Raw genomic sequence first — 25465 nt, 5'->3', positions numbered from 1 at the left:
GCTCATAACATGTGTCAAGTGATCAAAATGAGCCTAAGACAAAGCATATCATGTATACACATCACATTTCCAACAAGAGCATGAATTCAATCTAGCTACCATAAGAATGAAGCTTAAGATGCAAATATGGTACATGACGCTATGAAATGCAAATATGGTACAAAAACAAAAGACAAAAACCGAAAGAACAAGGAAAAAAACAAAACTATGATACAAAGAACCAAAACTCCCCCAACTAAAAAGGGAAGCACACGCCAAGTTCCCCTCGTAACCGAGCAAATTGGGCTTGGTCAAGAGGCTTTGTAAAGATGTCTGCAAGCTGGTTTTGGGTGGTTACATGGATGAGATCAATGTCGCCTTTTTCATAGTGGTCTCGGAGAAAGTGGAAATGGACTTCGATGTGTTTGGTTTTGGAGTGAAGCACTAGATTCTTTGCAACACTAATGGCACTCGTGCTATCACAGAAAAGTGGCACTCTCCTATACTCAAGTCCAAAATCTCTCAAAGTGGCAACCACCCATAGGAGCTGTGAGCAGCAAGCGGCAGCAGCAACGTATTCGGCTTCGGTGGTGGATTGGGCTACACTGGATTGTTTGCGAGAAGACCATGACACCAAAGAAGAGCTGATAAATTGACAAGTCCCGGAGATGGACTTGCGCTCAACTCGACAACCGGCATAGTCGGCGTCCGAGTAACCACAGAGAGAAAGCGAAGAAGAAGCGGAAAACTAGAGGCCAAATTCAGGAGTGAACCGGAGATACCTGAAAATCAGCTTTGACGGCCTGCCGATGTGAAGTGCGCGGAGAAGCCTGGAAACGAGCGCACAAGCACACGGCGAACTGGATGTCGGGTCGTGTTGCTGTCAAGTAGAGGAGGGAGCCAATCATGCTCCTGTACTCCATCTGGTCCACCACCACGCCTTCCTTGTCTTCATCCAAGGCCATAGTCGTTGACATGGGTGTTGAGAGGGGCTTCGCCTCACCCATGTCGAACTTCCTCAACAAGTCTTTCGTGTACTTGCCTTGATGGATGAAGGTTCCTTCTTGCGTCTGCTTGATCTGAAGTCTGAGGAAGAATGTGAGCTCACCCATCATGCTCATTTTGAACTCCCTGTTCATCATCTCAGCAAACTTTGCAACAAGACCGTGAGAGGAGCCACCGAAAATAATATCATCCACGTAAATCTGTACCAAGAGCATGTCAGTGCCATGCCTGAGGAGAAAAAGCGTCTTGTCTATAGAACCCATCTCAAACCCCTTAGCTAATAGGAATGACTTTAACCTCTCATACCCCACTCTGGGGGCTTACTTCAGGCCATAAAGGGCTTTTGTGTAGCTTGTAAACATGGTTTGGGTATAAGCGTCTTGTCTACAGAACCCATCTCAAACCCCTTAGCTAATAGGAATGACTTTAACCTCTCATACCACGCTCTGGGGGCTTGCTTCAGGCCATAAAGGGCTTTGTGTAGCTTGTAAACATGGTTTGGGTATTTGGGGTTTTCAAAGCCTGGAGGCTGCTTCACATACACCTCTTCTTCTATGTAGCCATTTAGGAAAGCACTCTTCACATCCATTTGGTAGAGTTTAAAGCCTTTGGATGCTGCAAAGGCGAGGAGGATCCTAATGGCCTCAATGCGGGCCACAGGAGCAAATGTCTCCTCAAAGTCTACTCCCTCTTTTTGGCTAAACCCCTATGCTACCAGCCTAGCCTTGTTCCTCACCACAACTCCATCCTCACTTTGCTTGTTCTTGTACACCCACTTGGTTCCTATGGGATGACACTCAGGTGGTGGTGGAACTAAGACCCAAACTTGATTCCGCTCAAAGTTATCTAACTCCTCGTGCATAGCATTGACCCAATCGGGATCAGAGAGTGCGTGTCCAGTACTTTCGGGCTCAAAGTTAGCGACAAAAGCCGAATGTGCGAAATGGGAAATATGATAAGACTTGGAACGCGTTACCCTTTTGTCGATGTCGCCGATCATGGTCTGAGGAGGATGGCGTCGCTGGATGTGTCGAGGTGCACCCAAAGACAAAGTCGCCTCCCCCTCATCCACAGCTGGGGCCTCCTTAGTCGATTGAGGAAGTGGCTCGCACGGGCCCCATGAAGTAGAGGTGGAGGGCTCGGGGCCGTGAGCCGAAGTGGTCAAAGCTGGCTCGATCGGGGCAGCCGGTTGAGATGGCTTGGGATCATCCCAATCGGCGTCGTTGTCGTCCTCAACAAAAATGCTGTCACCCATCTCTTCATCACCTGCACATTCAAAGATAGAAACAAAAGAGGGCATGGTTTCGTCGAAGGTGACTTCACAAGTCTCCACGACACGGTTAGTCTCAAGATTAAGCACACGGTACGCATGCGAATGAGAAGCGTAAACGAGAAATATACCGTCCAAAGATCTAGATTCAAACTTGTCAAGATTACCTTGCTTAAGAATGAAGCACCTGCAACCGAAGACCCGAAAATGACTCACCTTGGGTGGACGCCCAAACCGCAACTCGTAGGATGTCTTCTTCAAGAAAGCACGTAGGAAAATGCGGTTTGAAACATGGCAGGCGGTGTTGATGGCTTCGGCCCAGTAACGCCTAGGAGTCCTATGCTCATCGAGCATCGTCCTGGCCATTTCAATCAAAGTCTGATTTTTGCGCTCAACAACACCATTCTGCTGAGGGACATAGGGCGAAGAAAACTGATGTTCAAGACCCAACGAAGCACAGAAGGTGTCAAACTATGAGTTTTTGACCTTAGTGCCATTGTCACTGCGGACAGCTCGTATGGCATTCTTTGGTAACTCAGTTTGCAACCTCAAGATCAAGTCACGAGCATGAGAAAATGCTTCGTCCTTGCCCTCCATGAAAAACACCCAAGAATAGCGAGAAAAATCATCCACGATCACAAGAATGTACCACTTCCCTCCCTCTGACCGAACCCGAGCTGGACCAATAGTGTCCATATGGAGTAGCTCACCGGGTCTCATGGTCATGACCTGAGTCACTGGAGGATGGGAAGCAGCCACCATCTTCCCGTGTCGACAGGGATGGCATACCAGATCCTTCTCAAACTTAAGTTTGGGCAATCCTCGCATCATGTCAAGAGAACTCAACCTCACTAGGAGATTGAAGCTCAAGTGACCAAGTCTCCTATGCCACTTCCACAAATCAGAAGAAGATCCAGCAACCAAATAGCGAGAAGAACCGAAAGACTAAGAGAAATCAGCTCTGAAAACTCGGCCGAAAGGAACGATCTGACAAACTAGATGTCCCTGAGAATCGAGCACATGAGAAAGTCCAGTCTTAAAGCACACCTCAAACCCATCTTGAAGGAGTTGCGAAACAGAGAGCAAATTGAAATGTAGGCTTGAAACCAAAGCAACGTCCTTTAAGATAAAAGACTCATTGACCCGAATGGTCCCACGAGACAGAACCTTACCTTTGCTATTGTCCCCAAATGTGATGTACTCCTTGTATTGCATGGGGTCGAGGCTGGAGAACCATTGGGAACTTCCGGTCATATGGCGCGAACAGCCGGAATCAACAAGCCACGTGTTCTCCAGGCCTCCGCTCTGCATCAATAGAAAGACAGGGGGTGAGCAAATGGCACAACACTAGGGTTAGCGAAATAAGGAGAATACCAGTGTTGAGTCATTTGCCCTAGAAAAGTGTTAGGAAAAACACCATACATGCCATGTCCCATTGGAGAGAAGCGAGCACCATGTGGAGGAAGACGTGGTCCGCTAGGAGTGTGGGACTGAAAGCCACCGTCGCGAGGTCTAGAGTCATATTGAACATGACTTGGGCCACGCCAGGCATGACCACCTCATGGTCTCGCCACCTGAGGCCTAGCACCTTGAGGCATTGCACCTCTAGGCCTAACACTGCGCCTCTGAACAGGCGGTACATGTACGCCATGGGGAGGACGGTACATGTTCTGGTTGTTCAACTCGTACTCACGCCGCTCATCTCTCTTCCTCCTAAAGCAAAACTCAGCCAAATGACCATCTCTATGGCAATAGTCATAGTGGTACCTCACCTCTCTCTTGGGTGGTGGTTGACACACTCTCTTGTGGGTGTGGTTCACTCTCTGAGGCTTTTTGGCTTTAGGAAGGGGTGCACTAGAGATGTTGGGTAGAGTATCGAGTGAGTTCCGAAAGTGGTTCGGTTTGGGAACCCAAACTTGCTTGGATGGTGGAGCTTTTGGTGGTTCTTCAAACACACCATCTTTGATCATAGGCTTGGTAGGCTCTGGTGGAGGGATCTTGATCAATTGGGGAGTGTTGGTGGGTTTCTCACTTGGGATCAAACCACTATGTTCACCAACCTTGCCATAGACATGCTCACCCTTCCCACCTATAGCAAAGCCTACTCCCAATGAGTCAGTTCCCCGCCTAAACTGGCTCGCCATCATGCCCAACTGGGGCTCACTGCACGACACCCAGCTCAAGATGGACCGAAGGTGTGTGTTTTCTTCCTCGGTTCCCATCTTGTCGTGCCTGCAGGACTCAAGCTTCAACACCAAAGCTTCACATCGAACACATGTAGTGGTGGTGCTATCTGAGTTGGCCTTCTCAAGCTCAGCAAGTTTGGCAACCTTCTCTGCCAACTCAAATTGCAAGCCCGAGCAGGACTTGCACGCACCGAGCAACCCAGAACGAGACTTTAGCTCATCACATTCATCAAGCAAAACAGCATACTTAGATTGCAAGTCAGAGAGGTTAGACATGTGTATAGCGCACTCATCGCACTCCTCCTCTGACACCACTACACCACTCTTGGAAAGCTCCAGCTCCTTCAAAGCAACTTCTAGCTGGTCCTTAAACTCTTTTCTCTCGCGGGCAGCACGCTTAAGCAACTTATCTTGACTCATCAATGTATCATTCATAGTATCAAGCTCAAGCATAAGTGAGTAAAGTGTGGGTGGTACCTCGTTTTCGTCGTCGTCGACGTCGACGTCCTTTTTGAGCTTTGCTCCACCGTCAACCGCCATAGTGCAAAACCCACCACAGTTTGCACCGGCGACAAAGCAAAGACCGTTGAGCTTGTCCTCACACTTCTTCTCGGACTCATCGTCGGTTGAGGGAGAAGAAGAGTGATCATCATCAGAGTCATCGTCGAGGTCGCTGAGGGAGGCGAGGAAGGCACGTTCTTGAGCTTTGGCCTTCCTGCGGTATGCCTTCTTGATCGCCTCCTTGTCGAAGCCGCCCTTGGCCTTGTGCTTGTCGGAGGTGTAGTCACGCTTATCCTTGCGCTTGCTGGAGTCGTACTTGTTGGTGAATGGCTTCTTCTTGGGGCAGTGCGTGATGAAGTTGTCTGGATCTCCACATCCATAGCATCCCTCCTTCGGGCCACCACTGCATCGGCGGTTCAAACGGTTGTTGTGAAACCGAGAGAACCGACTGATGACAAGCGCCAACTCATCATCTCCAAGAGACTCTAGCTGCTCCTCTGTGACTGACATCAAGCACGACAAAGAGAAAGAAGCTTGTGAAGGGTTAGTCAATGAACTTGAACCACTACCTGAGACCAAAGCCATGGTTGGTGCGGAAGGATTCTTGAGCTTGGCTTGGGTTTGGTAGTCAATCTCCGTGGACTTGAGCTTGCTGAAAAGCTCGTCGACGGTGAGGGTGTCGTAGTTGGCCGACTCGATGATCGCCGACACCTTCACATCCCATACCTTCCGATCAAGGGCATAGAGAAGCTTGAGCGCCCTCTCATGATCACTATAAGGTAGGTTGGCCTTGTTCGCTTTCATTTTGTTGACGATAGTCTGAAAGCGGGAAAACATGGCATCGATGGACTCGACATCAAGCTGAGAGAAGTTCTCGTACTTGCGCTTGTACGTCTCGTAGAGTCTGGTCTTGACCTGTGTGGTCCCTTTGTGATAGCTCTGAAGCCTCACCTAGATCTCTCGAGCTGTAGTACAATCGGAGACACGCTCGAACTCAGAAAGCAAAAGACTCGAGAAAAGCACACTACGAGCTTTGCTATTTGCATTGTGCCGATCCTTGTGATCCTGGGTGGTATGGGCCACGACAGGGAGCACAACGTAAGTAGCATCCTTGCAAATTTCCCAGATGAGCCAATCAATCCCCTAGAGATGCGCAGACATGCGGATCTTCCAATAAGGATAGTTGGACCCATCGAAGTGCGGTGGTTTGCTAGAACCACGCTCCATGTCGCCTTCATGGATCACGGACCGATTAAGGTGGAATGATCCTTAACCGGCTCCGATACCAATTGAAGGACCGTAAACGGCGACCAGAGGGGGAGGTGAATGGGAGCCGTAAAATTTCTTTCGAAATATTTGGCCGCTGTCCCAACTTCACCGCCAAACGCGCAAATAAAACACCGTGATGTCCATGACCCAAATGAGTGGGTGGATGTTCCCTAGGAACACAGCGGAACACCACAAAACCGTCACAGCAAACAGAAATCGGATCGGAGTTCAAACGTGCTAACCACAGACGAAAAGACTGATGCTAGAATTACAGTCCAAAAATTCTGGGCTACAGAAAGAGCCAGACAGAGGGAGTTATCCGCACCACACCAGTGTCTTAGCAGAGCTCGGCTGGTGGTTCAACATACGCATGGTGTTGAAACATTCACCTCCTAGGTGCTGTGCACTCATGCCTACACCCTGCGGCAAATGAAAGGAACCATCCGAGTTGCCAATTGAAAATGAAATTACTATTGCTTGATAGTGACAACTCAAGATTAAATAATCCAACCACTATTGCTTGATAGTGACAACTCAAGATTTGGAGAAGCAAATCACGTTCAAGCACACGCTTGCAGCTGTTGGGTTCATAACTTCATGGACTAGCATCGGCTAGAACTGGGAGGCGCTTGGCGCTGCAGCATCTGGTTCTCCCACGTTTGGGCATGAGCGTGAACTGACGAATAGAAGAACAGAAGTTCGACAGCTCGACGAATCGAAAAACGTGGCCACAAAGTAGACTATAAATCGACCAATCAAAAGGAAAGGAGCAAACTGCTGCACTTGCCGGTCATAGCACTGATGTGCTTGGAAGCCCTTTGCCCAAGCCGACACAGCGCACATAGAGAGAAATTGACGAGCGGAGCTGCAGACGAACGGAGATACGACAGGCTACTAGCAGTCAAGACCGAACGCCCAAAAATCGATGAAAGCGCAGCCAAATCAAAAGCTCTTGACCCTAAATTTCACACAGGGGATCTTCATGATGTTGGTGAGCTATCCCTAAAGAATCATGGCTCGAACCCAACTAAATCTTCATGAGTTTCAGATCGTGGCCCAAAACAAAAAAGGGAAAAAACTGAAGAACACGAAGAACGAAAATCACAGCTTGAAATGAGGAATTCCGGAGGACACGAGGAGGATTCGGGCCTCCATTCCCATACCAAAAAACCCAGAAAACAATCACGAATTTTTCAGTACATGGACCTCTCTCAAGAGCAAGAAACCCTAAGTCTAAACGGAGAAAAAGAAAAATGGGAGAGAGGTGAGGGAGATGGGGGCTCCCTCATCCTATTTAACAGGGCTATTACACATTCCCAGTTTTGCCCCTGGATACAAATGAGTTGAACCGCTAAGCCCAAGGGCGTTGTTGTCCAACCCGGTGTAATCTTGATCCGACGGCCACCGCGCCTTCTCACCGGTAGCTTCGCCTCGACGCAAACTCCCCGATGCCGCCATGTGCCGTCCGTCCCTCCTCGGAACCTCCGCCCGAGTTTTGAGGCCCAAACCCGTAAACCGTCCATCCGATGGTTTTGAGACCCAAACCATCAAACCGTCAGCGGGTAGCGTACTCCATACGCGTCCCCCGCCATCCGATGCGTGTCACCGCCGTCCTCGACCGGTCGGCCCGCCAAGTCCTCCTGAGCCTCGCTTGACTCACGCGTCCGCCGTCTTGACCCGGTCAACACCGTCACTCCATGTCTTCTTGCACTTGTTGATGTTCCAAGTGTCAGCCACCGCGGCTAGTCGCCCAGCCTCCCAATCCCTCGGTCCAAGCCTCACGTCCGTCCTTCACCGCTCCCGGTCCGTCGGCACGGCACGTCCTCCTTGACCTTCACCTCGCCGTCAACTACCGCCTCCGTGCTCCACACCTGCACACCACGAGCCAAGAGACATGCACACATAGCTTTCGCCATGGTAGAGTTAGTAACCGACTCAACCTATTCGTGGATCACGTTGATCAATCACTCATCACACAAAAACGAACACACAAGGGTACTTGTCAACCTTGTGTTCGCAGAATAGGAGGCACCGAGGCAGCTATTTCAACGTAGGACATCTGTCGAGCTGAACTCTGGTAATCATAGTTCATAGCACGCACTCAAATGACATAACTGTTAACATATAAATTTTGACATTTTTTTCATGGATGCTAAGACGATGGCTAAACTACCATGAACGTACTGCATATATTGGAGTATAATAGGAAGGCATCAGGCTTGATCATACCATAAATTTGTTGTATGGTTATCCAGACAAGGTATATACAAAAGCTCAATAATAACATTATTGGTGAGTTCATACATAATTTGGGAAGCTATTTATTTAGGATATAAATGGCACATATTTCTTTCGCAAAGTGAGAGACAAGCATTTATATGATACACAATGTCACTTTTATAAATAATACACACATTATTAAGAGGTAGTTAGAACATCCCTTCCGTCTACGGAAATGCTCTCGGTAGGGCGTCCGGCCGTTCGGATGATGGCATCCTAGGCCTGGGCCCACGCATCTCTATTAAAAAACAATTGCTAGATGTCGATTACCTAATCCTCCTTGCTCGCTCGTCGTAGCATTCTTCACCGCTGCACCACGCCATCGACCGCCACGGTAGATTCCACCGCGTCGCCCTGCCGCTCGCCTTCTCTAGCGCGGGGCCGCTCGCTGCGACGTTCTCCAGTGTAGGGGCGCCTTGCCGTGGCCACGGCACCAGTCCGCCATGACCTTCTCCAGCGGGGGGGGGGGAGCCTCGCAGCGGGAGGCCGTACTCACCTGATTGCCACCGCTGCCTCCACCACGGGGGCCGCTCGTTGGGGGGGCGCCACCACTCGCCGTCAAGCCCGTGCCACCACGGATTCCAATGTGGTCCACGACGACCGCTGCGGCGCGCCTAGGCGCCTACTTGGCACCATCCTTCCTCTCTCCACCGCGCTGAGCCGCCCACCTACTGCCATCCTCGCTCTCCACTGCACTCAAGCGCCGCTTGTTGGTTACCGCAGTTCCCCATAAGGTAGGCCGTGGCCGCCGGCGATGTCATGTTTTAGGTGTTTCAGATGTATGTGTTCGAATATTTCATCTGGATGTTGTTTATGTTGTAGTGGCTATATACGCATATTGCAAGCGTATGTTTCATGTTGCAATCATATGTTTCAGGTGTTTCAAACGTATGTTTCAAGTGTTTCATCTGGATGTTGCAAAAGTATATCGGAATGTTGCATTACATGCATGTTGCAAGCATATGTTTCAAGTGTTTCAGGTGTTTCATACATATGTTGCAAGTGTTTCATCTAGATGTTGCATATGTTTTTGCAATAGATTTCAAGTGTTTTCAGGTGTTTTAGACGTATGTTGCAAGTGTTTCAGCTGTTTTTAGATGTATGTTACAAGTGTTTTCATTTGGATGTGCACATGTTGCAATGGGACCCCCCTGCTGCAGACGCCTGCCGCTACTGCTGGGGCGCCGCTGGGTCACCGTGCGGGAGCCTGGGGCCGGCAGACGCCCCCGCAGGCAGGGCAGGTGACTAGGACCCATATGGGTTTCCCGCGTGCAGACGCGACACTCATCGGGCGAAACAAAGCGAGCGCGATGGTAGGGCGGGAAGCAGCATGGGGTCCACGTGGTGGGCTACAGGGAAAACAGGAAGGCTGGGCTCTCTTACGTGCATGGCAGCGTCCGGACGCTAGCGCGCTGACAAGTCCATTGTAGCTTCGTCCTTGCCTCTCAAGTCCCAAGGTACATGGGGTATGATAAGGGGCGGAGTCACGGAGGATAGGTAAGACGAATCTGGCCATGCATCTTAGTTTCTTAAAGCTTCCGCTTCATAAACAGCTCCACCAGGGCGAGGTGAAGTCGGGTGAAGCCATTATTTTTGTTTTTACTTTGCACATATCCTTTATGAGAGCACGGTTTAAGGGGCTTCTTTGGTGACGTCCTTTGATTTTACTCTGTTTAGAGGAGCCGGTGGAGAAGCCGAGCCAAATGGGACTTAATGCTACAGTAAGCTATGGCAGATTTGGTGTCCGCTAATTCATCAATGCCCTCTAAGATTTTACTCTCCGCCACTAAACATTATGGAAAGGACAGGGACCTAAACGCACAACTACACGAACTCTCTGAAGTCTGAACTGCCTGTCTCGATAGTCTCGCACTGTTGCACATTTCACTTCCATTCTCTGAAGTCTGAACTTCCTGATCCCACCGCCAGTCCGCCACTCCTCCCTTTCGCCTTTCCCTACCACTCCCCCCGAACTCACCGAGGGAGCAGGGATCCCTCAACCCAGCCACCGGCATTGCTCCTCGTCGTCGGGTAAAGCGGAGATGGAGGCCGCGCTGGAGGCGGCGCGCGCCAAGGACACGAAGGAGCGGCTGGCTGGCGTGGAGCGTCTGCACGAGGCGCTGGAGGCGACCGCGCGGCGCGGCCTGAGTACCGGGGAGGTGACGTCCGTGGTGGACACCTGCATGGGTCTCGCCAGGGACGGCAACTTCCGCATTGCTCAGGGTGGGCTCCAGGCGCTCTCCGCCGCCGCGGTGCTCGCCGGCGACCGCTTCAAGATCCACCTCAACGCGCTCGTGCCCGCCGCCGTCGAGCGCCTCGGCGACGGCAAGCAGCCCGTCCGCGAAGCCGCGCGGCAGCTCCTCGTCACCCTCATGGAGGTCGGTCGCTTCTCCGCTGTTGCCTTTTCTGAAGAGAGATCGTTTGCTTTGCTCGCTCCAGGTTGGCATTTTTTTGTGTGGAAAACATCAGTAAGATGTTGGCTGAAGGTCTGCAATTTGGCGTGCTTTGATATTGTGAATTGTAGTCTTGAATGCTTCCGATGGAACGGGGCGGTCTTTTGTTGCCTGGGGTGCTGCTGGCTGCTGCTATGCATTTCGAGCTAGAACAGAAGTTGTATGGGAAAGTTGTATTGGTAGCGTTCTGGTGACAGTGGAATGTGGATTGAATTTTGCTGCGGCCTGCATTCTGGGCTTGAATACAGTTAATAATTTGAGTTCCGAGGACGATTAGAGCTTTCCCTTGGGTCCAAAATGGTCAATTCTGCTTACTTGCTTGGGTCCAAAATGGTCAATTTTGCTTACTTGAGTGTAAGATGGAGATTTGGAAAATAGGTGTACCTGAATGGTTACTGCATTGTGCATTTCAGTGGTACTTTATTATCCATCTTGTCCTGTAGGGTAATCCTAATTCATGAAATTTATTTTAGGGGCAAGAATCAAATTTCAGCACGCTGAGTTTATGAAACGAACAAGTATTTCCCTTTTTTGAGCACCATCTCCATTTTTGTCATAGTTGGATGCAACTTTTTGATAATTGAACATCTCAAAGTTTGAAACCAACTTTTACTATCCATTTTACTTGAGAAACAGAGGGCAAAACCCTTGGTCCTATTTTTATAAATGAAGTCAATAATAGGACTCCAATCGTCGACTTAGCTAAAACGACAATCGTCGACTTCGCTATTGAGTGCCTCGGTCCGTCCCCCGTTGCGTGCGTTTGCACTTGGCTCCACGATTCAGTCGTTCCCTTCTCTCTCTTCTGTCTCACGTGCAAAGATTCCTTGATCTCATCGCCTAAACATTTTGTTGTAGATATAGATCCGTTAGGACAAGCTGCTGGGGATCTGTTGGATTACAGAGCTGATGTGGATATTCCTAACCACACGTGTACAGGTATGTGTCTTCCGTTATGTTTTTGTTTTCACACTGAGCATTGGTACCCCCAACATCATGTACAAAAGTAAGCATCGGGTAAACAGTTTTGACTTTGATCTGATTGAGCCATGACTGCAATTGCAACCCTCCATGATTTTGGGAGAACAATTAATTTGTTAATAAATCAGTTACATCTAAATGGCTTCTCATTGTAATACAAGGTAATAGTACTCATCGCCTTTTGCCAATCAGGTGTTAGAACTTTATTCTTTTAGCAAACATCCTGACTCACAGTGGAGCATTACCAACGGTAATAAATTAGAACTATAAGGGAATGATAAATTCATGTTTTGAAAAGATTCTTGATGACATCATTTTGCGTATTCAGTTGATACACAGGTAGAGATGATGTCTTATGTTGCAAGCTCTCCAAATTAAGTGAAACATCCTCAATTTTTCCACGAAGGGAAAATCCACAGAATGAATTATAATATGATAAAACCAAGAACTGATTCCATCATATTATCATATTTCAGTCGATGTCACAGTCATACATTGTAAGATTACAAGAATACAAGATATTACATCACTGGGGAACACACCTATTACAGAGTTAATCTAGCGGAAGACTATCGAGTGAAGGCTCCTCCTTCACGGGCATCATCAGAGTTGGCGTAGTGCAGCGTAGATTCCATTTCCGAACCAAACTTGAGTGTAGGCACGAGACCTTCTAATCCTTCTAAAGTCAGCATCTCTGAGAAGCAGGAAAATCTGCACACCGCCAGATGTGTGCAGGCCATGGTCAGCACCGATGAGCTTTAGTGGAAAAGATAAAACAAGAGGATCTGGCGATCCTAACATTTGGCTGTGGTTTGCATCCTTAGCGCATGAGAAGTAAGTAACAGTAGTAATGTAATAATAATATCCAGTTTTTAACACATTCCCAGCCACACACATCCACATCCATCCATATCCATCCACCATCCCATCCCAACCATAACCACACCACCATCACCACATCTCATCTCACACACTCAGGTCGACAAGTCGACTCCCTCTCGGCACTTGTCTCAACGGCCCGTAGCCCCAAGGCTCACGACCGGAAAATACCCCAACCCTGGAGGGAGAAAAGAAGGACTCATCTCCTATCTAGTTTAAGCGAAACCCAGGAAAGGTCCATAGCCGACAAGTCGACATATGTATCGATCGATCAACCAAACACTCTGCAGAAGTTTTACATACCCACAAGATAGCCATCCTCGACGGTGCCCCGTCTAGGTAGATTCCGGCCGCTTGCTAGCCTAGAACGATGCCACCCTACCTCTCAGCCCTAGTACATCCCAAGTCTAGTCTGTGATGGCTGATACTGTGAGTCGTAGACAGAGCCGGGGCCCTCCGGATGTCAAGAGCCATGTCCACAAGGCTCCCTAAAGTCTCGGAAGGGTGTGGGGGCAATCGCGCACCCCGTACCTCCTTGCACACGTTCGCCTAGCAGTAGTGGCATTGTTCTACCAAGTAGTCCGACCGTCCCGCACCATATAGGGCGAGTGGGATGTAAAGGATTCCCGGTGAGTCTGAGTACTAGTAAGTCCTTAGGGATTGACCAAGCCAGAATGTCTCCATCAGGGTTTCCATTTTATGTGCCACCACAGCACCTCTACCCCAGGCTCCACCTCTCCGAGGTTCACACCCAAGGACACCTCCAATTACCATTTACCCGCCACAGGTATTTCACATCCAAGTGCCCAGGTAGCACCACATGGCAAGACTCGCCCCAGGCTTGTCATTATTCCAGCTCGGTCGACACAACCCTCACTCTTCACGCACCCAAGACACACGCAGCACGCTCACACACCACCAAGTCCGGCACCCATAGCCAAACCATTCCTAGGGTTCACCACCAGCATCACATCCCAGATATAATGCAAAGTGGAGTTAATAATAGGTATAGTGGTGTAATATGCAAGTAAGCAGGCAAGTAAGCATATATAAGCGAGCGAATGCGCAAAGCAGGGTGACATGGTAGAGTGGGTTGCATCAGGGTAATAATGGCTCAGGTAGTAGCATGCATCAAAGTACTATCAAAGGAATAATTATAAGCGCTAACAGTTCTAGATATTATGCAATGTCTAATAGGATTCTCTAAAAGAGGGTGCTGCCATGACACCTGCGATGTAGAGGTAGTAGTGGTACAATTCTCCATTCGTTGGTGTTCTATTAGCGGGGTCACCTCCTCCTGCGTTGGCTCCATTCCGCAGTCCTTGTCGCCGTCCACGTTCTCTTGGTCCGATCGTCAGCTACTCCGCGAAGCGACACGCAAGGCAAGAGAGCACTCAACACTCAAAAAGATGACATGACGCAGGAAAATCCAATAACACCAGCGAGGCAATAAGAGATACACGGCTTAGCCCTCTCGGCGGTTGTCCGATTTCCTCAGGCCAAAGAATCACAAGTGGTGGTTTGCTAAGCACAAGCTTAAGTCATGGCCAAGCCGGAACGGCTGTAGGATAATTGGTTTAAGCCACCAAGGCTTATCCATAGCAAGCACCACGGCTCACGGTCTTTCGATTTGGGCGTCATGGAGTTGACGGGAATCGGAGGACGGGCCAAGTAAGGAAAGAACGACGGGGTTCGGTTCTTTATAGTCTTATCCCGCAAGTCACCATTGGACATGAGTAGCATACAAGAATGATTAACACTATTGTGACTTGGCTCCAACGTACTTCGGCTCGCCCGCTATGGTAGAATGTGGTAGCGCAAAGAGATTGGACATCAACGGTTCCCCTTGATCCACACGACACAGTAACGTCGGGAACCGACAAGAGAGTTGCTCAGCAAAACAAAAGTGGGGTTAGCTATGCACATCCATGTCATGTTCTCAGACACATCTTCGGGAGAGATAATTCTAGACGGCCGATCGGGTCGACACGCACGGGTCCGAGGTACGACATAGACTATAGCTTCGCTAACTAAAAAGAGATAGTCCGATCTTTGATCCAATCGCCATGGACAAGGCGGGATCGAACAGAGCGGGCTAATAGGGCAATAACAGCATAAAACGGAGGTCTACTCCTTCCGGCACACACGCCACGACAGAAGACAGGGCATCGGAAGGAGCGACAAACACCAAGTGCGCAGACCACTCGTAGGGTACCCGACCTGGGTGCACTGGCACTGAGATACCTCTCGGATCCGAAGCGGTGCGGTTGTCACCGCGAGAATCGGAGAAACGTGATGGTCAAACGGGGTACAAGCATACAAGGTCTTGAGCACGGAGAAGCAACTAAAAGCAAATGAGTGGCGTAGCTCCATGGTCATGGCGAGGCGAACTCGCGGCCACAAGCTATACCAACATGTGTTGGCATCCATCGTTCCACGATTGTTATCTCCCAGGTCATCTCCCACAGGCTAAGTCGCGAAAGGCTCGATGTGAGCGGGTGATATCCGCATCGATATTGATATCGATATCGAATCCATCGCGACCATGTTCAAGGGCCGAAGGCAGGAGCTAACACTCGTGGTACTATGAAGCCAACTAAAAAGCGACGGGTCGAGTTACACTCGGCATCACGGTCATGGCGAGATGGATCCCGCGATCGTAACGTCCGAACGAGGTACGATCCCTCAGCCGGCTCGAAGGCTCGGCACACAGGCAACAACACCAACAATCAGCGATAAGAACCAAACACGACCGAAGACGCAACAACTCGACACGACTGAGGAGTAGCACATTCTATAGTTGGGGATAGGCAGACCTGCACAAGGGCATGGTGTAGATAGATATAGATAGGTCAAGATCATGTATTGTAAGTGGACGAACGAGTATAAGAATGAGCGGGAAGGGGCTTTCGTCGGTGGTCGGAGATGTCACCGAGGTGGTCGGTGAGATCACCGTCGTGGTCGGAAGGCTGGCCGAGGTGGTCGGAGAGCTCGCGGAGGTGGTCAGAGTGATCATCAACGTGGTCGATGAGACTGCCGAAGTGGTCGGGAAGGTTGCCAACATGGTCGGAAAGGTCGGAGAGGTCATCAACGTGGTCGGTGAGATTGCCGAAGTGGTCGGAAAGGTTGCCGAGGTGGTCGGAGAGTACTTAAGGGTTGGTCCACATCGTGGTGCTCGTCTTTAGAAAAATTATGAAACTGGTTTCATAATTTTTCGACAACGTATGAATTTTCTACGAATTTCGGAGATTAAATCCATTCCTAAAAAAAGAGGAGGGAGGCCACGGTTTCTACTGGGCCACTACTGGGCTGCTGACGGGCTTGGCTTACGCGAAGAGGAAAGGCAGGCCGGCCTGTTTGTCGGCCCAACTGCAAGGAAGAGAGAGGGGGCCAGCACGGGGCCACTGGGCCGATGTTGCAGCTGCCACAGTCGGCCCAAGAGAGAAGAGAGGGTGCTGGTGCTGGGCATTAGGCCGGCTGGTCTTGGTACTTTCCCGCAAGCCGCTCATCAAGGCAGGGTCTGGGGCTGGGGCTGCTCGCGACGCGCGCGTCCGCGGTGATGGGCAGGAAGGGCACTATCTTGGTCTTGTCGCTTGGTCGAGAACGAACCGGTGCTGCAGGTTTCCAAAGATGTCTGTAGTTGGCAAGGTCGTGGCGTGCAGCGTGGGTCAGCGGTGCGGCGGCAAACGACGAGGCATCGGCGAGGGTGATTCTCGACAGCGCGTCCTCACGACATGAGGTGGCCGGAGAGAGCAGGGGCATCTCCACCACGAGGGCGACATGGGAGCACGTGACTCCAGCGAGGCGGGGATGGGCGTCGGCTCCCGGGCTTGGCTCAGACATCCAGCCAGCGCACGGTACGTCTCACATCGAGACAAGGCTGGTCCAGGGGCTCGCGTTGCTTCTACTGTCTCAGGGCGGCCGGAATACAGCGGCGACGGTTGACGGAGCATGGTCTTGACCATGACGGTCATGATGATCACGCCAGCGTTCTCCAACGCCGCATGTCGATTTGGCTTGGCTGGTCAACTGCTCGTGCGTGCTCATGATGTGAGTGTCCAGGAGCGGAAGAGCTCCGCCTTCGCGTTCTCCCGGCATGGGAGCGCGCGGCGCCATGGCGGGTCTCGGTATTCACGGCGAGCAAGGGATTGCGGTGACTCACCATTGGTGGCGGCGAAGAGAGGATGGCGGTGCAGGGCGAGGTGCTGCCGTGGCGAGGCGACGAGGTGACGCCGGCTCGACGCGGGAGCGGCAACGCGGTCCACGGCGAGGTCATGGCTGTGGACGTGGTGGCGCGACGCCAGCTTGATGGTGGCGTCGTCACAGCGCAGGCGCGTTGCTCCGAGGCGAAGCGGGCTCGGCGCCGACGTCGCGACGGCGTTCCCGTGCGTGGGCACGACGAGGTCATGGACAGGGTCGAGGCGACGACGGAGTCCGAAGAAGTGTGGCATCTCGGACGGCTTGGGATGGCCAGACCATGGTTGCGGCGTCGCGGTGACGCCCCGGTGAGGACGACGGTGGCTTGGAGGAGTGGCGAAACGCCCAGGCTGCGGCGGAAGCACGGCCGTGGCGACCACTGCTCCGCGCGGAGGCGAGCACGGAGCGGTGCCGCGGATGGTCGGCTCGGCAGCGGAGTTCATCGTGGGAGCCAGCTACCGCTGCGCCGAGGCGGGGCGAGCCCGGGATTCCGTGGCGGCGCCATGGACGTGTCGATGCTTGCTGACGATGCTTTGGAGGGAGGTGAGGCCAAGATGAGAGGGAGAGGTCTGTGGCGGCAGGGAAGGGAGATGGTGAGGGCGAGGCCTTGGCCGGGGGTTTTGTAGCCCAAAGGCTAGGGCTTCGCGGTGGGGCGCCGGCGTCCGTGCCGCTGATTTGATGGTCGGCGCGACGTGGCGCGCATCCAAGGCCGTGGGCAGGTGAGCGACGCGAGAAGCTTCGAGAAGGGCATCCAGGCTCAGTGCGGTTGCTTCCGCGATTCGCGGCGCGAGGCGCGGCTCAGCGGGGCTCGCGGCTGGGGTCTCGCAGGGGCATCCAGAGTCAGACGCTATGGCTCCTGACGGCAGCAGAAGAGCAGGGCTTGTACGGAGGAACAAGGAGACGGCGTGGGGATGGGAAAAGCGACTGGAGGCAAACAGCGCTCGTGGCTTTAGTTCCTCCTTGCGGTGACACTTGGGACCCACGGCGTGACGTCTAGGAGCATGCATGTGAGAGAGGATTGGGTAGCAGTCTGCTGTGGCTGGCCGAGCCGCGATGGTGATGGGTCGGAAGGAAAGCTGGGCTCCGGTACTTGCTATTGGGCATTGGCATGTATACATGTATATACACACATGGAGTCCTTGCATGGCCGTGTATACAGAGGAAGCAAGGAGCTCACGTGATTAGAGGAACAAGCACACTAGCCTGCATGTCTGTTCGCCTAGTTGGATTATTAGGAGCATGCATGACTGGCCAAGTACGTGGTTCTCGTACAAGCAAATAAGCACAGGAGCATGCAACGACTTGTTAGTGGTTCGGACTCGTGTTGGACCTAACAACTACATGTTCCACGTAATCGCAGGAAAAATTTTAAATAGTTCGCATTTTTGGTTTTCCGGAGAATTCCGGGTTGTTACATTAAGTCTGTGATTTTTGCATGAACTGTTTTTCTTCATATTTCTATCTGGTGGGTTATATTAATGTTGTTTCCAAGTTGGAATAAAAAGTTGTTAGCTATGTGGAGGCATTACTCTAGGATGGTTTGCTACAATTGCTCAAAACACCTGTGTTTGGTGCTTCTGCATTTGTCTCCTGCTAAATAAAAATATGCACGCGCTACTACTATCTAATTAATTTATGCCTCGTTTTTGCAAGTAGAAGGTCCAGCAAAAGGTCTGGACGAGTCGGCAGAAGGCATGTCCACTGCTCTAGCCCTAGCGAGATCGCTGCTTCCAACCGCTCCTCTTCCGGCAGTAGAATGCAACCTTCTTGTTCTTGAAGTGCAAAGGTATATATGCTTGTATGCTTTATGTTTGTTTTTTACCACGATAGTAGTACATATTAGTTAAAGTTGATTTCACTTGTTTAGGTCCCAAGTAGATCATGTGGAAAATATGGAAAGAGTTGATTGGGATACGATACAAATAGTGGAGACACATGATGACGAATGTCGTATTGCACTTATAAGTGAGTTGCAGATTTGTGAGCTTTTAGGCTTGACAGAGGATGGCACAACAAATATACGTGCACAAGGCTTTGATTGCCGAATGGATGAAGAGGGGAATGATAATGAGATTGGGCAAGATACTGATGGTGCTGCCATTCCTACTAGTGATGCCGTACCAGGTGAGATGGTCATTTCATATGATAAGAACAACCCATCAATGGAGGTAGGAACACTGTACCCAACAATGGAGGAGTTCAAGCTGGCAGTGCGGCAATTTGCCATCAATAAGGAGTTTGATTTAGGAGTAGAGAAGTCATGTAAGAACCTAGCACCCTATGGAGGCCAACTAGAGAAGAAATCCTACGGAATAGTCCAGGAAGGGTCACAAGAAGATAAGGAATATTAACACATTTATCGTACACTAATTCTTTCCATACATCTAATTGTGGTATCGTATTTATGTGCTGCAAGCTTGCGATGTTATTAGGAGAGGGCACATCTTCACAAACCAACAACACTTGTCCCGTGAGGATACCTACAGCGACAGCACCAAAAAAGATGACTCCGAAGAGAAAGCTACACATTGGATGAATTATTTTAGCTATGATGAGATGTAAACTCATGATTTATTTGATATGACTTGAATCTTGTTTGGAACAATATTATGATGTGAGATGAATTCATGTGTACTTAATATTGTGTTATATGTCCAGAATTTTACTCTAATTTTCTTGGAATTTTTACTGTATTTTTGTGAATTTTAATAATGCGTGACATACCCCGATGGCGGCGGCAAGCCAGGCGGCGGCAGCTAGCCTGCCCAGGGGCAGCCCACGCACCGGTCAGACGAAACGTCGGAAGATGAAACGAAACATGGTGACGAGCATTGGCCGTGGTGACGAGGATGAGTAAAGGTATTTACGTATTTTTGGTTTTATATTTCAAGAGGAAAAAGGAAGTATATGACATAGGCACGATGTCATGACGCCGTCATCAAGCTAACAGCACAGCAGGGCACGGAGCACGCGGCGGCTGCGGCTCAGCCACGCTCAAGCTCTCAGCCAGAGCTTGTCGGCGCTGAGAGGCGAGCTGCACCACCACCTCCTCCTCGTCGGAGTCACCATCAAAAGCATAGTCGTCGGAGTCAAGCGAGACGAGCTTGTGGCCATGGCGAGGAGGAAGAGCGGCAACGAGCGCGTACCGCCGCGGGTGCTCGTCGCGCTCTCCGGCATGGCGCGCTCGGCGCCACCCCGCTAGCGCGCAGGCCGCCGTGGGTGCTCGTCGCGCTCTCGCGCGCTGGGCAGCAGCCAGCCTGCCCAGGCCAGGCGGCGGCGGCGGCAGCCAGGCAGCCCACGCACAAGGGCAATACGATCCACCCATGGCAAAATACATGTATTTGAAATGAGAAAAGTGATTAAAAGGACCAAATGTCATGTAAAACAAAGTGCCAACGTTTCGAATGTCGTTTTAGCGAAGTCGACGATTGAAGTACTATATTAATGAAGCTCATTGTTTCGCGTCCTATAATAGCAATTTTCTCGATGGTACCATGTGTCCATGTTAAAAATCAGTACGTGACAACTTTTTTGTGTGTACCATATGGCTATCACTCAGAACAAATTGAACTGATGTCCTTTTCCACGTTGCAATTAGAGAACGATATTCCAACCTTGTCTGTATCTCAGGTTTCTTCACCAACAATCATTGTTGAAAGAGCTGGAAGTTATGCATGGACTCATAAGAACTGGAGGGAGCGGGAAGAGTTTGTACACACAGTTGCAGCTGGAGTAGGGCTTTTTGCTTCTACAGAGCTCCCACTACAGTGAGTGTTGCTTTCACCTGTATGCAAGGATGATTTCATTTTTGTTATCGAAAGTTTTTCCCTTCAGTTTGTTCTATAGTTGTTAAAGGTAAACTTCTTTGGCTTCACAGGTTCTACAATTGATTAGTGATTTAAACCAAAGTGTTAGAGATGCTGCAATCTCATGTATTGAGGTGTGTCACTACAGATATGCCATATAGTTCCTTTCCAATTCATAAGAAATATGTTGTACAAATCACACTTCTGTTGTTTTGTTTATTAATTTCATGTGTCTTGTATGTTAGGTTTATTTCCATCTCACATAAGTCTAATATACCAAAAAGGTGAAAAATCTGTACTTCTGTAGCTTGAACCCTCTTTTCTGGTTGCTTTCTATTGCTCAGAACATCATTCACTCATACTTAGTGCCTGTTCTCTGATATTTCATAACCACATTATTTAATAATTTAGTATTAATTCCTTGTTGTGTGTTGCTTGTTTCATACTAGCATTTACTTCTGCTGTATATGTTGTTGCTATATTGCTTTAAAAAATGCATCAATGGCAACTGTTGATGTCCTGCACTTCACCCACACCCAAATATGCAATCTATTTGGCTTTTCTCAAAAGCCTTAGAGTGGAAAAGGGTTCCTTTGGTCTACATATAGGTTTTGTTTTTTGCTGGTGGTAGTGGTGTGTGCGTAGTGTGTGTTTGGAGTGGAGGGTGGAGTCATTTGTCGGATGAATGACTGAACATATATTTTTTCCAGCATGTGATTCTCCCTAAAGACCTGCATTTGATATTTCTTTGGTTAAAGCACATTGTATGTAACTTGACTGCTTGCATTATCAATATTCACCGTAGGAGATGTACAGAAACATGGAATTCCAGTTCCATGAAGAGTTGCAGCGCCATAATCTACCTGCCTACATGGTAACCCATGTGGACTCCTTTTGTCATGTTTTTACATCTAAAGTTCACCATGCTAGCATATTGCGAATATCCTTTCATTGCCTTGCTCGACATTTGCAGCTAAAGGAAATAAATTCAAGATTGGATAAAATAGAGCCAAATGCCCCCTCATCCGATGGAGCTAGAATGCAGTGTAAGGCCAAGAAATCTGTTAGTGCCCCAAAAAGAGTCCGTCCAAAGAAAAAAAGGCATGCCAAGGGAACACACATTATTTGGAGGCAAGTTTGTTTAGCACCATATAAATAATACACAAGGGATATTAGTCTGTGACTACAAAGATTTCAAGTAACGGTTGGGAGCAACAACAACTTCTTTTTGGATACATAAGCTAGAAGCTTATAGTCAAACCCCCCCCCCCCCCCCCCCCCCCCCCCCACCCCCCCACCCCAAAAAAAAAACTAGAAAACAATGTAGTCATAATATGGTGATGTTCATTTGGATTTTTAGCAAAACTACCATTTCTGATGTTTGTTTTTTCTGTCATGTGTCACTGGATTTTGTGCTATTTATAGGTGATGCGAATATTAATGAGAAACCAGTGGAGCCCATACGAGTTCACTCAGAGAAAGAACTAATTAGAGATTTCGAAAAGATTGCATCTGCCCTTAATCCAGAGAAGGACTGGTCTATACGTATTGCTGCGATGCAAAGGATCGAAGCCTTGGTATTTGGAGGTCGGTATTTATCAGTTATCACTTATCACCTCTGTCCAATATTAGTACTATCTAGTATCTACATTTGGTTTGTCAATGAGTAGCTTTGGTTAGACCATGTACATGCCATGGAGGACTTGAAGTTCTTGAAAAATGTACCAAGGCACTAACTAACAAGTTGTTAGCACCTAAGTTCAGTAATATAATGTTTTAAAATTTAAAATTTTTAAGTCAACAATCATGAGTAGGATTCAATTTTTTTATTTGTATACTATAAAATATGAAGGGCGGGCCTAGTGCAAGCGGTAGAGTCTTACCACCTGTGATCGGAAGGTCCCGGGTTCGAGTCGTGGTTTCCTCGCGTTGCACAGGCGAGGGTAAGACTTGCCACTGACACCCTTCCCCAGACCCCGCACAGAGCGGGAGCTTTCTGCACTGGGTACGCCCTTTTTTTGTATACTATAAAATACAAGGTTTGACATTTGAAATGAGATGATACGAAGCATGGTAAAATTGTTTGATATTAGAAATGGCCGTGGCCGTCTTCTGTGCAGTGCGGTAGGTATGATGCAGACACCTTATATGGAGAGTAAATTTTTTCAAGAAATCCAAGAAACCTACCATCAATATCGACAAATTGACTTGAGTCATCATATGTATGAATGCAATATCAGCACTTTACAGTTGCAGTTATGCAAATAGAGGTTCATGTGAGCCAGATACGCTAACACCATGAAACTGAATTGGACATTAAGTGGAACTGCCTCACATTTACAACAACAACAACAACAACAACAACAAAGCCTTTAAGTCCCAAACAAGTTGGGGTAGGCTAGAGTTGAAACCCAGCAGAAGCAATCAAGGTTCAGGCACGTGAATAGCTGTCTTCCAAGCACTCCTATCTAAGGCTAAGTCTTTGGGTATATTCCATCCTTTCAAGTCTCCTTTTATTGCCTCTACCCAAGTCAACTTCGGTCTTCCTCTGTCTTTCTTCACGTTAATATTCTGACTTAGGATTCCACTACGCACCGGTGCCTCTGAAGGTCTCCGTTGGACATGTCCAAACCATCTCAACCGGTGTTGGACAAGCTTTTCTTCAATTGGTGCTATTCCTAATCTGTCACGTATATCATTGTTCCGAACTCTGTCTCTTCTTGTATGACCGCAAATCCAACGCAACATACGCATTTCCGCGACACTTATCTGTTGAACATGTCGTCTTTTCGTAGGCCAACATTCTGCATCATACAACATAGCAGGTCTAATCGTTGTCCTATAAAACTTGCCTTTTAGCTTTTGTGGTACCCTTTTGTCACATAGGACACCAGATGCTTGCCGCCACTTCATCCACCCTGCTTTGATTCTATAGCTAACATCTTCGTCAATATCCCCGTCTCTCTGTAGCATTGATCCTAAATATCGAAAGGTATCCTTTCTAGGCACTACTTGACCTTCCAAACTAATATCTTCATCCTCCCGAATAGTAGTGCTGAAGTCACATCTCATATACTTAGTTTTAGTTCTACTTAGTCTAAAACCTTTGGACTCCAAAGTCTCCCGCCATAACTCCAGTTTCTGATTCACTCATGTTCGGCTTTCATCAACTAGCACTACATCGTCCGCGAAAAGCATACACCAAGGGATGTCCCCTTATATGTCCCTTGTGACCTCATCCATCACTAAGGCAAACAAATAAGGGCTCAAAGCTGACCCTTGATGTAGTCCTATCCTAATCGGGAAGTCATTCGTGTCTCCATCACTTGTTCGAACTCTAGTCACAACATTGTTGTACATGTCCTTAATGAGCCCGACATACTTTGTTGTGACTTTATGTTTGTCCAAAGCCCACCACATAACATTCCTTGGTATTTTATCATAAGCCTTCTCCAAGTCAATAAAAACCATGTGTAGGTCCTTCTTCTTCTCCCTATACCGCTCCATAACTTGTCTTATTAAGAAAATGGCTTCCATGGTTGACCTTCCGGGCATGAAACCAAATTGATTCATAGAGACCCGCGTTATTGATCTCAAGCGATGCTCGATAACTCTCTCCCATAGCTTCATAGTATGACTCATCAACTTAATTCCCCGGTAATTAGTACAACTTTGAATATCCCCTTTATTCTTGTAGATCGGTACCAATATACTTCTCCTCCACTCATCAGGCATCTTGTTCGATCGAAAAATATGGTTGAACAACTTGGTTAGCCATACTATAGCTATGTCTCTGAGGCATCTCCACACCTCGATTGGGATACCATCCGGTCCCATCGCCTTACCTCCTTTCATCCTTTTCAACGCCTCTCTGACCTCAGATTCTTGAATTCTCCGCACAAAGCGTCTATTGGTGTCATCAAAAGAGTTATCCAACTGAAAGGTTGTTTCCGTATTCTCACCATTAAACAATTTGTCAAAATACTCTTGCCATCGATGTCGGATCTCATCCTCCTTCACCAAGAGATGCTCCCTTTCATCCTTAATGCACTTAACTTGGTTGAAGTCCCTTGTCTTTCTCTCACGAACCCTAGCCATCCTATAAATGTCCTTCTCTCCTTCCTTTGTACTCAAACGTTGGTAAAGATCCTCGTACGCTCTACCCTTTGCCACACTTACAGCTCGCTTTGCAGTCTTCTTTGCCACCTTGTACTTCTCTATGTTGTCCACACTCCTGTCATGGTACAAGCATCTATAGCACTCTTTCTTCTCCTTAATAGCCCTTTGGACTTCCTCGTTCCACCACCAAGTATCTTTAGCCTCGCCTCCACTTCCTTTGGTTACTCCACACACCTCTGAGGCCACCTTCCGAATATTGGTTGCCATCTTCTCCCACATGTTGTTTATGTTATCTTCTTCCTTCCAAGAGCCCTCTTTGATAACCCTTTCCCTGAATACCTCTGACGTCTCCCCTTTCAGTTTCCACCACTTTGTTCTTTCAATCTTAGCTTGTTTATCCCTACGGGCACTCACCTGAAAACGAAAGTCTGCCACCAAAAGCTTATGTTGAGAAACAACACACTCCCTCACATTTAGAAGATATAGTTTCTAATGTTGACTGTTCGAATGTAGCATTACGTACATACTAATTCTTACTAA

At 48.8% G+C, this 25465-nt stretch overlaps 1 protein-coding gene and 1 pseudogene across 1 annotated transcript; both read left to right on the top strand.

Moving 5' to 3' along the window:
• Positions 1-10367: 10367 nt before the first annotated feature.
• Positions 10368-25465, top strand: part of LOC136477768 (CLIP-associated protein-like) — a 30844-nt pseudogene continuing 15746 nt past the window's right edge.
• LOC136475446 (uncharacterized) lies at positions 11806-19351 on the top strand. Its single transcript, XM_066472920.1, has 3 exons — positions 11806-11882; positions 18657-18786; positions 18868-19351. Exons 2-3 carry the CDS (start codon positions 18695-18697, stop codon positions 19349-19351), a joined length of 576 nt encoding a protein of 191 aa, XP_066329017.1. The 5' UTR covers positions 11806-11882; positions 18657-18694.

The sequence above is a fragment of the Miscanthus floridulus genome, chromosome 8 (genome assembly GCF_019320115.1).
Source record: "Miscanthus floridulus cultivar M001 chromosome 8, ASM1932011v1, whole genome shotgun sequence".
NCBI lineage: Eukaryota > Viridiplantae > Streptophyta > Magnoliopsida > Poales > Poaceae > Miscanthus > Miscanthus floridulus.
Note: the sequence above shows the minus strand (reverse complement) of the source record. Positions and strands in the feature narration are given on the sequence as shown.

Excerpts from the sequence above, each read along its gene's own strand:
- LOC136475446 (XM_066472920.1), top strand. The coding sequence starts at position 18,695 with ATGTCCACTGCTCTAGCCCTAGCGAGATCGCTGCTTCCAACCGCTCCT. Across the intron at positions 18,787-18,867 it reads CTTGTTCTTGAAGTGCAAAG|GTCCCAAGTAGATCATGTGG; the intron begins GTATATATGCTT and ends TCACTTGTTTAG.